This window comes from Miniopterus schreibersii (assembly GCF_964146895.1).
Source record: "Miniopterus schreibersii genome assembly, chromosome: 2".
In the NCBI taxonomy this organism is placed as follows: domain Eukaryota; kingdom Metazoa; phylum Chordata; class Mammalia; order Chiroptera; family Miniopteridae; genus Miniopterus; species Miniopterus schreibersii.
The window spans coordinates 157584120-157600663 of NC_138102.1; the positions used below are offsets into that span (position 1 = coordinate 157584120).

The 16544-nt window shown below is 35.9% G+C and overlaps 1 protein-coding gene across 4 annotated transcripts in view; it reads left to right on the forward strand.

Annotated features, from left to right (window-relative positions):
* The window catches only part of SOX5 (SRY-box transcription factor 5), an 891887-nt gene that overhangs the window by 563494 nt on the left and 311849 nt on the right, over positions 1-16544 (forward strand). For 2 of the 4 annotated variants that reach the window (XM_081129463.1, XM_081129462.1), the window contains one exon: positions 9113-9344. In XM_081129463.1, coding sequence (XP_080985589.1) covers positions 9114-9344 — 231 coding nt within the window. In that variant the 5' untranslated portion in view covers position 9113. The remainder of the gene's footprint in view (positions 1-9112; positions 9345-16544) is intronic. The other 2 variants (XM_081129465.1, XM_081129464.1) reach the window with 1 other exon arrangement.

Genomic DNA, 16544 nt, shown 5'->3' on the forward strand with positions numbered 1-16544 from the left:
AAGGTTAAACCTTCTTTTTGTTTTTGTTTGTTTCCGATTAATGACAAATATAAAACGACACGTGTAATTAAATAATTCTCAGCAAATTCAGATTTATGATTTTGATTTTTCTTTCTTCCTAACTCATGCATTTGGATGATCATTTCCTTACAGGTTAAAAGAAATTTCTTCTCAACATTTAAACGCTTAATGATTTCTATTATGTTCTCTATAAATAGATTCGATTGAAATTTAGTGTATTTGGTGATTAAAAAGATTGTGTAATTCACCATTTCATAAATCAAGTATAGGTGTTTTGAGATAAGGAAATAAAATTACAACAATTATTAAATGAGTCCAATAAAGTCAGGCTAATTTTTTAAGTAGAGATTGCTTATTGCCATAGTCTTGTGTTATAAATCATGAGAAAAGTTTTGATATTTTTTTCAAAAAAAAATAGAATTCTGTGAAAAATGTTTGCAAGCTCTTCTCTTTAGGAAAGTGACTTTGTCTTCACCAGTCATGAAAGTTCCCCCAACCAGTTTTCCTTCAGCTTGTCAGACGCATAACGAGCTCTATCTTTTCTAAGTAGTAGAACACTATGGAATGATTGCACTAGAGTTTAAATAAATTTAATAATCTTTATATCTTTACATATATCAGGAACACTGTTGTTGTAGGCACTTAGTAAGTGTGGATTAATTTTAAAGTAATATAATAAAGCATACCGATGAGAAGTTTTTAGCTGGCAGAAACATTTATTTAGGCAAGTTTGGGCTCTAGAACCCTGCTCTTAGGTGGTCATAATAAAGCAGTCTTCTGGTTTATAAAATTTCTTGGGGTCTTCATCCAATAATATACAGTCTAACTTCGGAAAAAGTTTCAATAACTTATACTTATTAGTGAGACAGTAAGAGAAGAAAGCAGAAAGGAGTACAGTTTGAATTCTGAATCATTGGAGGGTGGAATTTGCTATCATGACCTGCTGGTAAATGCTGACCTTCAGTGTTTTCTCCCTTGTTTATAAAACAAAACATATGGACACGATGAGGGTGATTTTATTGCACACTTGAGTTCCATTAGTTCTAGATCTTCTGAAGCATCCTGTGCCCGCTAATAAAGACGTGCTCATTCACTCCAGGTACCAGCAAGGATTGATTCTCTGTCTGCTTCTTTCCCCCGTTACCTTGTGATTTTTTTCCTTTCCATTCTCTGCACATTCTGTGCAGAACCCTGTCCCTCTTTGTTTTGTGTTTTGGGGTCCCTTCCCCTTTTCTGCCCCTTGGGTGCTTCGGACAAGCTGGGGAGAGCGCTCTGGTAAGAGCCGAGGTGCTGGCACACAGAAGGGCGGAAAGGTGGTGGTCACGCTAAAAGCCAGGCTCTCATCAGAGAAGGGCGAGGAATGAGCTGCCCGGCCCCAGTGCGAGGACACCGCGGAGGCTGGGCAAGGACACCGCCTCGGTCAAGGCCAAAGCTCTTGGTGGCACATGTGTAATTAACGCAGTTTTAAATACCGTCTAAATTTTTATAACACTTATTGTATTTTTAATCTAAATTCAAATTGTATTCCAGAAAAGAATAATAAATTTTGTCTTAAAGTAGCCGTAGCTCAAAAATTGCTCTTATGTTTAGACTTTAGCATTATGGCACATTTTGTTTATAAATACTAAGAGAAATAAGTGTCTACTCTGGTGAAATGTGTAGTAAGGATTCAAAGGGAGGCTAATCTTACGTATCGCTCGGTGTTGTCTGTATTTATATTTCTATGAAATCGGTGTTTTACCTCCATTTGTAGTTTCTGCCAGGATCTGATGAACTTGATCGCGCCTCCAAATAACAATGTCATGAATGAGGTCATTGCATGTGGGAAGCAACAGGTAGAAAAGTAGAGAGACTGGCATATTCTATATCAGGACCTGATGGCAAAGACGATTTTAGAGAAAAGAGAAGGGAAATGTTAAGGCTCCATGTGTACCACAAATCAGCTTTCTATTTAAAAGGCTTCTGAGCATTGTGTGGGACAGAGTTGGCCATGAAACCTACGTGGCATGTCCACAGGGCAAACACAAAGCTGTCTCTGAGCCTCTAAGAAAGTGAAGATAGTCAAAACATGTTATAAAGAAAAAGAACAAACTATAAGATATGAATAATAATTGAAATTCATGGGTAAGGGCAATGAAACTGACTTTTTCTTTTAATAAAATGACATGTTAAGCTCGTGTAATTCTATGTTAATAAATCACACGGAAGTGTTGGTTGTTTCATTCATTAGAATAAAAACCTGCCCATTTATGCTAAATGCTTATGTTGCTTTCCCACGTTGGATAGGCATCATTCTATTGTGAAAATATCTTTGATAAACAGTAGGATTTTATTCCTAATCTCGATTAGCCTTCTCACGTCAACATTAATTACAAAAGGAACCAGGCGAGTAAGTGTAAATGTCCTGAACCAGTAGTCCTGTTGCTGGAAAAACTTGAAGCATATAACTTCTATAAAGGATTGCCAATTATTATTTTATTTTGTTACATCCCATATTCATTGTTCCCACAAGGAGATATATCAATTCCAAAATATTCTGTCATTTTTAAAAGGGTTCTCCTGTGCTCAAAACTTAATACTAGAGAGCGAATATTAAAGACACGTAGTTAGGAGAGCAGTTAATGCAAGTTATAAGTTAAATAAGTGTCATGATCCAGACTTTTAAAAGTTTATGTTCAGAATGATTAGTTCTGGAGAACTGTTTAGCGGATCTTTTTGCTTATCACTGTCTTCCTCGCTCAGTCCCTCTCACGCACGGGCCTCCCAGACTAGGATGGGCTACAGCATTCAGGTTATTCCCCCCTCGCTCTATTTTCTACATATTTTTCCCTTGGAGAAACAACTCTATCTTTAACTGCTGTCTATGATGGTGCAAAGACCGAGTAGTGTAACAAAAGGTATTTAACTACTTTATGACTCAGTTTTCTCTTTTACAAAACAAGAAAATAAAAATCCTGACTCAGAGCACTATGGAACATGTCAATGAGAAATGATTACAGTTATGGGCTGAACTCTCTCTACTTGCGTGTAAAAGGCTGCATGGCCTTAGTCAATTCCGCAGAAGTCCTGTGTTTTCTGATTATATACTCTTTCTTCTTTAAAATCCTGCAATCAACAAAGCTTTCTAAACTGAATTTCATATTTTCTTCCAAATTGGCCTTTCTTTCTAATTTATATATTTATCTTAATAGCAGTATTTTCTAAATTATACATTCACATAATCTCTGTATCTTTGAGCTATCCCACCCACTTGTCCGCCATCTCTGCTTCCCACCCTCACCCTTCTATCAATTACTAATTTCTGAGGGATTTTCTTCCTAAAATACGCCTTTGATTATGTTATTGTGTGACTCACAAACCATCACCAGTTCCCTCTGCCTTCAGGGTGGATTTCACATTTTTGTTTAGCCATTTGAAATTGATAGGATGTAATCAGAATCATGATCATGTGGCCTCTTCCTCCCATTCCTAGTTGTATTTACTCCTCTTAGAATCTACTGCTTAACCAAATTATTCTACTCACTGTCCCAAATCATCCTATAAATTTCTTTAATTTGCTTCTATCTCTTCTCCTGTCTGGAATCTTCTTCTCTGTCTTCGGCATCTAATCCATCTTTTATTACCCTGTTGAATTCTCATAATTTGTAGTAAGCATCCTCTGACTATTTTAGCAAGACTGTCTATTATAGTACTAATTTTTATAGAAAGGTATTTAACTTAAAATACTCTTCATTGGTTTCTTAATCATGTTGCTATCTAAATACATAGGGTAACTTTCAATAATGTTTTTTCCATTATTGAGTGGATGGATGAGTGGGTATAAGTGTTTCTATTTTCATCTAAACTATACTGCTTTAAGGGTAAACCAAAAAGGTCTTCATATCTAGATTCCTGTTTCCCCATAACACAAAGGTAACTTGTCTGGCCCAAAGTAGACACTCATTCAGTTCATTCATCTATTTATAGAAAAATGCATGAGTGCCAACCATGTGCTAGGAATTATGTTGCCATATAATTAATTGTATCTCAGCATAGAGTATTAGACTATTTAGGAGAAAAGTGCAGAGCAATTGGAAATATATTTATCATGTAATCAGTTATAGCATTAATCTTGGAAAAAACAGGCGAAATGGTAAAAAGACCTATATTTACCAAAATCTTATTAAATGCAAGGCAGTCTAAGTGTCATGGGAAATTTCAGAAATCAAACAAAATGACATCCTTGCTTTCCAAGTACTTGTGTTTAGTTTTAGATTCTGTATATACTAATAAATAGAAAAAGAAAATATTAAACCATTGAGTAAATGTCACAGGTTATACTGTTGTTAAATTTTTGGGGTGGGCTACTAACAAGAGTTGATGTAGCTTGAGATGGGGTGAAGTCACTTTAACTCTGGTGGGAAAGGAAGGCTTTTAGAAGAGCTAGAGTTTGAGTTTGTTCTTTATAGATATTTATTTTTTCAAGTTTTTATACAAACCCGTGAACCTTAAAAGAAATATTATGCCAAAGGAATAACCAGTAGAAGGCACTGCTTCCTAGGACTTAATCTCTGAACTAACCAAAGGTTAAAAAATTTAGAGAAAGAAACTTTAAAGAGAAACTATTATATAAGGAAAGCAACTCCTATTCTGAGTCTTCCATTTTATATTTGTTCCATATACAAGTTCTTTGACTTCGTACATGTCATTTTCCAAAATAATATCAGCAAACGATGTATCCTAAGCAGACAGTTTAAAGCAGTAAGGAGATGACTCCTCAATAATAGGTTTATTAATAATTAATTATGCAGCATTTTAATAAAGTTACTTCATTTTAATAGTCTTTTACTTACACATTTTAAAAAGAACTATATGATTTTTTTCAGAAGTACTTTAAAAACATAATTAAATAGGGTTTACCCATTCATTTACATGGACACTATTTTTAAAAAGGATACTGTATCACTGGGCTTGATTTTCTTCTTTCTGACAATATTAAGACATTGTTTAAGCATGCTTGTCCTGTGAGACTAGATCTTACAACCATTCCTAGAGAATAGTAAGAGAGTTGCTGGCTTTAGTACCTTTCATGGAACAGAACTTTTTAAAGACTACTATTTTCAGAAACGGTTCTAAGTAATGGGTAAGTAGCTGTTAACAAAAACAAAGTCTTATGGTGGGAGAAGCAGATAATAAACACAGAAATAAATATGAAATTTGTCCAGTGATGGTAAGGGCTGTGAACAAAGCAGAGAGTAAAGAACAATAGAGGGAGGAGGTGCTGGGATAGGGGCAGTAGGCAAGGAAGGCCTCACTGGGAAATGATGGTGGAGCAGAAAACTCAATGAAGTGAGGGACGGGCAAGTCTGTATCTGAGGGAGGAGGGTTTCAGATTGGAAAAAATACCAGCTATGAAAGAGATGTGTTTAAGTAAGTGTATATCCGATCTGTTTCCTTTTGTTGTTGTAACAAGTTATCACAGGTTTCCTGACCTAAACAATGCAGATGTATTCATTTATACTTCAGGAAGTCAGAAGTGTTACAAGCACTGCGTTGGCTCTAGGGCAGAATCTGTTGCATTGCCTTTTCTAGCTTCCAAAGGCACCTACATTCGTTGGTTTGTGGCCCCATCATCTATTTTCAAAGCCAGCTGCACAGTATCTTTTAATATCTCTCTCTTACTGTCATCCTCTTGCCTTGCCCTCTTGTAAAGACCTTTATGATTACTTTGGGCCCAGCCAGAATTCCAGAATAATCTCCTTATCTCAAGATCCTTACATTAATTGCATCTGCAAAGCTTCTTTTTGCCTTGTGAGGTAACATATTCACAGGCTTTGAGGATTAGGATTTGGACATCTTGGGTGAGGGGCATTATTCTGAATAAGGCTAATTATTTGCAAACTTGACTGTGCATTAGAATCACCTGGAGGCTTTAAAAAATTCTGATACCCCATGCATACTCCAAACCCAATAATATCAGAATGTCAGGGAGTGTGACCCAGGAAGCAGTATTTTTAACCCCCTCCATATAATCCCAGTGTGCAGCCAAGGCTGAGAACCACTGGTCTAGTTTTCTGTTGCGGTCCCACACTCTTAACCCTGCCCTAAGTTTGCTACACATGTCTAAATACAAGTGGCTTACATTACAGAGTGACTATAGTACACGTACAGAGCTTTTAGCCAAAAGCAGAGGACTCCAGTAGCTTTAAAATTACTTTCACATATGGATTAGAATAGCCTGATTTTGCAGATTGCTATGGGGACAAGTAAAGGAAAAGCTATTCCTTGTAAAAGCAAGTTAAACACATTAAGAACATTCTATAAGTCTCAGAAAATGGAATTGAAATAAACATAAAATATGTCCTATTTCAGGATCAATTGCCCTCTGGCACCACAACTCCTCCATGTTCAGTGTTTTAGTCCTTGTAATTTTTGCTTCATAGAAATATTTATTTACATAGAATTTATATATATTTATATAGATATCAATATTTATATAGAATGTTTATCCAGTTGTATATAAAGATAATTTAGATATTGAAATGACTAGAAGTTTTGAGAAGAGTAGTGATAACTATGTGCCTAATGTCTACGTTTTAGACTTTCACTTTTCATAATCATTATTAATAATTATATTTATAAAGTAGAAGTCAGCAAAAAGGTCATGCCTTCTGAAGGTCATAGAATTGTGTATTAACTTAGAAAAGGCCAGCTGGTCCAGCTTTCTGCTTTGATAACCTGGAGACTGGCTCTTGCCGATAGCCTGGAGTTTCAGACAGTAGGAGACTGCACATAAGACTGAGGTAGACACCAGAATACCAACTTAGTAACTCCAGCAAGAGTGATAATGCCCACGCAAACCATAAATACTATGGTTTATATAATAAATGCATAATATCCTTGAAGTCAAACTGCATGTGAAACCAAGAAATAATTAAAAATTCCTTTATTGATTTATTCTGATAAATCACAAAGACCTTAAAATATTTTAAATCTATTCTGTCAACACATTTTTTTATATGGGAATCAGAAAGTTGCTTGGAGAACATGGAACGGTGGAAATTAAATATCCCTAGTGCTTAGAGTTATTACGTATAGTTTAATATGTCAATTTGGTGATAGCTATGGTGTTGCCAGTGAGACCAAGACTATTCTAATTCTGTTAATTCCGGCTCCTTATTTCCTTTCTCCATACTTAGAGTATACTTGAAGTAAAGCTTGGTAATGAGGTTAGGAATAGTTAAAGATACTTGAAATGTATTGGCTCAGTTCACTTCTTTAAACAGTGCTTGCATGGTAGCCACCAACATTTCTTCTTCCTTTCCTGTTCTTCAGCAGATCAAGACCCCTACTATTTGCATATCTTCTTGAACAGTTGCTAATACATTTGATCAGTTTATTGTCAAGCATGATTGGCCATGGACCATTTCTCTACTAGGAGCCTTTGTATTGAATGTTGATTTTACAGTTTAACTCTTAGAAGGCAATCTGCTTTTCTCATTTTGGAGTTCTGTGGTTTTGTTTTTTGAGAAGGGTGTGGGTCATACTATACTTTTAAAATTTGTAAAATAAACAACTTTTTTTATTGAGTGTCTACTCTGTGCTAAATGCTCTACAAGTCATTTTTCACGTGGTACACAGTTCATTCTCAAAAAGCATTGCAAGTAGGTATCATATCTCACTTTAAAGATGAGCAGATTGAGGTAGGGAGATTAAAGTTCACAGTTTCTAAGTAGTGGAATCAGTTTTTCAATCCATGTTTGTCTGCTTCCAAGGCCTTTATTTCTTTTTATTTCTTTTTTCTACAGTGCTTTTTTCTTACCAGAATGTCTTTAGTACTCGTATAGTTTTCTTTTGAAACTTTTAACACTAAGAATAGTATTATTCAAGAAAGATTAATGACATCTCTTTTAGTATTATATTTTAAATCTCAAAACCAGTGATATATATGAAGGAATTGATGTTGCCCTTAGTTAATACCCTGCCTCCTATCCCACTAGTCTAGAAAAGAATGGGTGATTCTGTAAATACTCTGTTTGTTGAACAAAACTTACAGCTTTTACAAGGTCATATTATTGGTAAATAGAAGGGTTTATTTTTTATTAAAAATTTTAACTCTATCTACATCTATGTAAAACTTTTAATGAAAGTAAAAGGAACTCTCTAGTCAATTAAAAATATTTGCCACATATTTAAAATTTCTGATTATGTTCTCAATCAGATATAGATACAAAAAAATGTTTAATCTTTGTTCAGTTATCTAAATGCATTGTCATATAGGCATTAGCTTCGTCAAACAAAACATCCTTATTTGATTTTTTTGTCTTTTACTTAGTTATCTAAGGAGTAAATAATTCTCATACACCACATCTAAATCATTCATAGAACTGTGGAAATAAAATTAAAATATTTTTGTATCCTTACCTCTTTTACTATTTTGCAAATCGAATATTAGAACTTAAATGCCTACATTGGGTGATTTAGAAGCTGAGGGAAGAAAAAGTCTTAAATGTTTCAAGATTAACAGTGATTGTAAAATTGATTCAATTCTTCAGCTTTAAAAAAATATATCAAACTTTTTGTCATGTGTTCCGAGGTTCACACGTAACCAATATCTCTGTATTTCACAATAACCTTACTTTTAATGAAATGCAGGTTTTTATAATGGCAATCATTTGTTTCTCTTGTTTACTTTCTGGTGAAATACATTTTAGCTATTTCTCTTCTTTTAACTCCCAACCATATTTGCTATTCAGAGACGTTCTGTTTTCAATAAGGCCTATCAGAGTGTAAAACTAGATGGGTATTTTTCTTTAAAATGGAATGGTCTTTCATTATGCGGTATTCTTAGGTGAATTCTCTTGTTTAAGAAGCCAGAATACAAGAGAGCGCTATATTAGTGTATTATTCTCACAACAAACAAGCCCTGTTCTGTTGCTACCTGCTTGGCATTGTTTCTGATTGTGTGTGCTTTGCAGTGGTATTTGGATGGCTTCCTGCTCTCTGCCAGCACAAAAAGGCATTTCTGTTACAATGGCCCCTAACCACACAATGCCGGCATTAAGGATTTATGTGGAGGTTTCATTATTTTCTCGTCTTTTGTTCCTTCCAGGATGTCTTCCAAGCGACCAGCCTCTCCGTATGGGGAAGCAGATGGAGAGGTAGCCATGGTGACAAGCAGACAGAAAGTGGAAGAAGAGGAGAGTGACGGGCTCCCAGCCTTTCACCTTCCCTTGCATGTGAGTTTCCCCAACAAGCCTCACTCTGAGGAATTTCAGCCAGTTTCTCTGCTGACGCAAGAGACTTGTGGCCATAGGACTCCCACTTCTCAGCACAATACAATGGTAGGTTTCTCATGGCCTGTTGTGCCTACACTCACTTTTTGACCAGTCCAGCCTTCTAATAGTTTGGCTTCAGTCCTTTGCTTTGTAATTATCATCTTCTTAATAGCCATACGCAAGATTCACTCCTGACATCTTAGAATCTGTATAAGTAAGTAAATTGATTTCAGTAGGGAGTAAAAGGTAGACTATTTTTTAATTTTTTTTTTTTTCTTTTGAAGAATTCGGCTTTTGAGATGCTTACGATTTAATTTGAGGAAAAGACCATGTAAATATATGAACAATTTTAAAGCAACATTTAAAATTAGTCAGCAGGAAAGTTTGATGTCATACCGTTTCTAATAAAAGGTTTTTCCAGAGAGGGTTACAACATAGTTTGAAGATTTCCATCATTATAAATCATTGGTTGCCCCCCAATTTTTTGCTTTGCTCAGATTGGATTCCAGTATTCTTCAAAGTACTGGAAACATTATAGAAGAATATACTTCATAGAGACTATAGTTTTCTAAAGGTGACCGCATTGAATTCTAACCCAGCCCCATTCAGGCTGTTGTTTTGATAACTTGTTAATTGCCTGGTGCATCCTGTTCCAGAATTTGAAACTCAGGGTGGTTTATGTGGCCTCTCGTCCTGGGGCTGGGTCACTGGGAGCTGTGGTTTCACTGAGGAGAAGCAAGAAGGCAGCAAGGCATCTTTGGCTGAAGCTTAAGCAGCAGAAACACACAAATAAGGCTTTTAGGTCCGTCCTAGCAACCTCAGGACATAGAATCGGCTAGTAGGCAGGGTGGCCGGGCACTTAGCTGACAGGACAGCCACCCTCGCCTTGGCGACATGGCTGTGTCACGTTTTTGTGGCCTCTCCTCCTCTTCACCTTCAACGACCGTGCCATTCATTTGAACCAGATCACGCCGACAGAAATGTCGCATCACATATTCTCATGTCTTAAAGACAGCCCTGATTCTGTTAAACGCTTTTATTTTTGCTTCCTCTAGGAAATTATTGTGCATCACAAATGCGCATGGGACTGAAATATGTGCGCTTGTTTATGCTGGTGCATTGCTACTATATACATGGAGTTAAATCAGCAAGAATCAGGTGTCCTCTAATAGCTGTGACATGGACACTAATCTTTGATAGTCACATTACATTTAAATACTCTCACTCAACATTTTAAAAGCTTTATGGGTAAAAATGTCTCTGGGTGTTCAACTGTTTGCAACCAAGGATATTTTCTACCAAGAATAATGTTTTAGCTAATGCTTATGTATCACTTATATAAGCTTTAAGCATGTTATATATATATATATAACTCATTTAATCATCACAATATCTCAATGGGGCATTATTATTAACCCATTTTACAGGTGAGGGAACTGAGGCACAGGGAGGTTAAATCACTTGCTCCAGGTCCCAGCTAATACGTGGGAGGGCCGGGGTTGCACCCAGGCAGTCTAGCTGTAGAGCCCACACTTACACACATTATAAGCTCTTCCCAAGGGCACAGGCACATTTTATTTTCTGGTTATTTTTACTGGGCAAGTTAAGCCATACTATCTATAATTTCCCCCTTGTCCCTGTGCTGTGAGCTCCTGTTAGTTATGTACAATGATATAACTTCTTGGCCTCCTCTCAGAAAGGTAAACATGGGGAAAGAAAGGGGAAGAAGTAGTCCGCAGTTCCACAGGGTAAAGATGCTGGGTCTTCATTTCCCATCACTGCTAAGGCCATTTTCCTCTCAATATTATGACCGTTGCTTTCTCTTTCTGTGAGAGAGTACCCTTTTGAGAGTGCTTCTTGGTCTGGTTCTCTTGTGACACTGCTATAGACATAACCACAAATTTGAAGGAGTGGATATCCATAGTGATGACTGGAAGAAAGCCACGAAGATAGAGGGGAGATGATTTTAAGTAGACTCAAGAGTGGGTATAAGAAAGTATATTAAATTGGATACTGTAGTTGGCATGGAGAGATTCTGTGATGCAGGATGGTCATGAAAATGAAACCATTCAGTTTGTAATGGAGTGTTCAGTTCAACTGAATAAAAACTATGAACTGCCTACTTTCCACCAAGTTGTTTGTTGGTACTATGGAAATAGATGGCAGTCAGACACAACTCTCCTCAAGCAGCTTTCTCACGAACAGAAGTTCTTAACCAGGGGGTTTAGATCTCCTGAAAATGAACGGAGAATTCAATATATACACACATGTGAGTAGGAATATGGTTTTCATCAGATTTTCATGTAGATCTGTAACCCAATAGGTTAAGATCTGCTGATCTAGAAGTTAAAACAGTTTGGATACACAAGATTATACTCAGTGTTACTGACATCAAAACTCGTAGTTTTCTCTAATTGGTTTCTAAATTCGTTTCTGCCTCAAATGTTTCTCGATTCCACCATCTTTTCGCCTCTTGAGCAGGCAGTTGGAAGAGTCTCCCATGTGATCTCAAGTGTTGAGCCTCTTTTCTTTCCAGGCCTTCTTTCAACTTCCACTAGACTGGCTCCCCTGAGAAATGAGTTGGGTTATTTACCACCCTTTGGAATCTAATGTCCTCGTTGCTTACAGGATTTAGTCTAAAACTCTTTGTGCTAGCATAAAAGTCTGTGTAGACCAGCACTAAACTATGGCTTTCGTCTCCTCTCCTGCCACATCCTGCCGTGGCACGGTGCTCCAGTCATCCAAGCGCTTGGTACATAGTCATAAACATGCCAAGTGACCTCACATGGCACAGCTTTCTTCTCTCTACCTGGAAAACCTCTCTCTTTACACATTTTACCTTCCAGGTGAATTGTGTATCTTCCACAAGACGGGTCAGAAATTGCTTCTTCTTAGATGCTGTCATTGGTCCCCTACAGCAGCATAGGGTTGCTGCATTATTCTTTTATCTATGACAATTGTTTATATCTTTTCTCATGGCCTATATTATAACATAGGTGTTTGCATGTCTGCTTTTCTATGCACTCCTTGAAGGCAGAGTCATATATATTTATATTTCTGATACCTAGCATATAATAAATAATTAATGTATGCTAGCTGACTAAATGCCTGTGTTTGTATGGATGATTAAATATATATTTTGGGCAAAGTTGCTAAGACACATTTCATGGTGAATATGCCACTTTTCTAGAAATTTTAGAACAAAAAAGGAATCTACTAATGTAGTATATTCAGAAAGCAGGAAGTATGTCATAATAGTTGTGATATATTCAACTGTTAAGCTCAGTAAGTAATATTTTACCCATTTATCAAAACAATTAAATATATTTATAGAATTGTTATTCAGCACAAGTACTTTATATTTTTGTCTGGATACTAGGTCATTGTCATATTCACATAATAGTATCTTTTATTTCAGTAGGAAAATACATTTTCTATTTTTTCCTATTCAGTATCTTTGAAAACAGGGAATAAGTCATGGTCTTTATATCATAGGGTTCAATTATGAGGGAAAAACAGGTTTTCAGATTTCATTGCTGATTTACATGTGACATTAATGCTACATTCTTAAATTAAAAAAAAAGATATTGAGAGGTCTACATTTTGTATTGCCTACATAGTTCAGAGACAAAGTAAAACCAAGGCGTATTCTTTGTAATAATGGCTTGAAGCTATAAAGACATGCTTTCAGTAAAAAAAGTAAGTTAGAAATATTTCCTGAGGTCAAAGTTCTGCATACTTTATAACTGCTGCCATATAAAAATTTTAAGTAATTAGGGCCCTTTGTTCAGATTCAGGGTATGCAAGTGCTAACATTTGGAATTGGAGCTTGCTGAAGTTGTGTTACCTTAATATTTTTGAGAAATAAACTAAGTGCCTAACAGCCGTTCCCACAGGAGTAGCTGATATGAGTACTCAGTGTCCTTCTGTTCTTGGGAAGTTTTACCACTATTCAGAGTGCACTATAGATGAACTATATTAAGCAGATTATAGACTTATATTTATAAAGTACTGTCAGATTTCTAATCAGTATGAGGTAGAGACACAGATAGTTGTAAGTATGAAAAAGACTGTTGATTCCTTCTCTGAAGTGCTCATAATCTTGCCGAGCAATTAATTGCAAAATTTGATTCTCATATGAGAATCTTTAAAAAGGTAAAAGGCAAGATTGGCAAGTCTGATTCTGACATGAATGGAAAGGCAGTGCTCAGCTTTATTGGTACTGAAGGTCTGATCTACCACTCTTCTTGCTCCATATGGATTTGGAGGCTCTGGCTTCAGAATTCTAGGGACAAGCAAGAATCACTAATTTTGGCTCATTTCTAATAATAGTTATGCTGTAGATGGGTTTATTTTATGACGTGAAGAACTATTCGGAACATGTCCTCATGTCCATCACCGTGATTATTTATGAGCACCAGAGGGAATGAAGTCTAAAGAGAAATAAAGTAGAGCATTAGGGGCAGCCGGGGACTCTGTGCTGGCCATTTCGGTGCTCATTTCCTATCATGCTACTTCTGTTGGTGAGATTGTTGTTCTAGTGTCAAATGTGATGTGAAATGAAAGTCTTGACCACCTGTGGTTACTGAATTATCAGTTGCCTTTTTTTCTCTTTTTCACAAAAAGCCTACTCTTATCTCAGCCAAGCTCTCTTTTTGACACCTCAGTCTCTTGAGTTGAGTGAACAGTTTTGTATCAGTGTAGAGTGGGTGCTTCCCAAGATTTATTTTAAAAATATAGGTATTTATTTTAACAATGTAATATTTTATTGAAAAATAATTTGAGTTGCCCACTCTACAGATAGCTGAATTACATATTAAATAAACACTATGTTTGTGATTTTTTAACATTTAATGATCTATTTGGTTTGGAAATAGGATGTTATAATATGTTTTAATATCTCATTTATTGTTTATATTAATAACATTTTCCTGGAACTGTTAAGGAACTCTGAGTATATTGTATAATAGGTTTAATGATAAGCTTGATGTATCTTAATGTATTTAAACATTTCGGGGACACATTATCATAAAGCAAAATCAGTATGAATCTGTTTCTTTCTGAAATTCATCAAAAAAAAAAGAAAAAGGTGTCTTCTTAAGTTGATATACTGTAAAAGTTGGAAATATAGCTGGGAATCAAGTATAACAACTGCAAGGCTAAAACATATGAAATGCAAACTTAAACACTGAAATAATTCATTCTGTACACACGACAGAGAGGCTTTTACTTGCTCAAGCTTACTGTCAATTCCTGTGATTCTTTATTTACCCAAAATAATTTTAATTGCCGTATTATAGCTGTGTCTCGAAATACCCTTTATATAAATTTTTCTCATAATCTAACAGTCGTTAGTAATGTATTTTTGATGTGTGACTAGAAAAATGTTATGTGTGAAGTACTGTTCAGAAAACTTATGAAGAAAAAGAGAAAAATGCATGTGCTATTTAAAAATAAGTCACAGGATAGGACCTTAATTATGGTATGGTAAAGATTCCTATTTTTATATGGTGGTTTTTATAAACTTTAAAATTTCTGCTTAACTTTGTACATTAAACTTAGCATAAGTTATTGTGATAGTATAACGCATACTGTTGTTAACACCAGCGCGGTTATTGTGCCAGTTCTAATAATGAGAATTTCATTGTTTAGGGAGAGCAGTCCCCTACACTCTAGACAAAAGTGTAATTACTTTTGAACGATGTGGAATGTGCTCAGTTTAATAGCATGGAGAATAGATTCAGAAAGATTCAGATTAAGTAAGCTTGGAAGCCATATGTGCAGTGTGGCTGTATAAAATTATGATGTTAGGCAGTGTAATTCCACACACACATACTGGATTTCACACGGTTTACCTATAAACTGGTGTTTCTGTAAGAGATAGGCTCACTTATCTGAACGAGGCCAATTCAATTGAAACGAGGTGAAAATGGTGACAAGTTTGTATTTGTTTTTTATGGTAAATTGATGTTTATCATACAATGAAATTACATTGTTACAAACATTATTCTGTAAATGCTGTTCAGAAGAATATCACATGGAGCTGTTTATCTAGATATAATCCCGGGCTTGTGTTTGAATGTAAGTGGTTCAATCTTTATACTTGCATTGTTTCTGAAAATTACCCCCAGGGCTAGCAGGAGTGAGGACATGTGGAAAACAATCATTTGGGGTCCAACAAAGCCATTGGATAAGTTGTGCAATAGATTGGTTTGTCCTATTGCTATCCAGTTCCTTTCTGTCTGTTTGGGGGAGGGTCTTCTATCAAATCAAGAGAACCTTGATTCATAGGATGTCCGAAGTTAATGAATGTACTCTCATATTAAAAAAAAAATATAGCTTTATATGGGAGTCGTGAGATAGTTGAGGATACTTAATGAGGGTCCACTGTTAGCATCCCCACATAGTGCTGTTCAGTGACAGGGGAATAAGTAATCACTTCTAATGCTGTGATAATGGGGCAACATGTGTTTTCAAAAGAAGATTTGGCCCTAATGGAATTTAATGGCTTTTATTTAATAGGGAGTGTTATGGAAAGATTCAACTCAATACAATGAATACCTCTCAGCAGAGATACAGAAATAAATAAGAACCAGTAGCTCCTTGTAAAGTATGGGGCTAAGATAAGCACAAAAATCACTATAATGTTACCTAAAATTTTAGAACTCTGATACAGGCTAATGAGTGCTAAGGAGATTCATAGTTGAAAGATATCCCATCTGTGGGCATCAAAGATGGATTTATTTGAAATTGTTTCCACAAAAAAAGTGACTAGGTGCCAAGATATTTTAAAATATATACACATTGGATCCATTACCATTAATGCAAGTCTTTAATTTAGAATATAGTTTTGTTTTTGCCATGATATTTTTCCCAAAAGAAATATGAAAGTGAAAAGAGCAAGATAAAACAGCACTGAAGACAAAGCTCACTGTAAAAGTCTTAATATAAAAGCCGGGGAAAATTAGTAAAATATGTACCTCACATTCATAGGAATAAAACCAACTATTTCAGTTATTGGGTTTTAAATATTTCCTTTCTTTCCCGGGACGACCACCTCGAATGCAGGGGAAAGAATGACGATCTCCTTGGCTAAGACAGTGGAAAGAGCAGGGACAGAAGCTGTGCTGCAAACTCCCTTGCGCGGTGCCCCCGATTTCCCGGAGCATAGGCGCTCGTCTTTCCTTTGTTACTCTGGGACCTGCAGAACCATTTGTACTTGGGTGTTAAAGGCAATGGAAAGCTGGGGAACCAAGTTTCATTCTG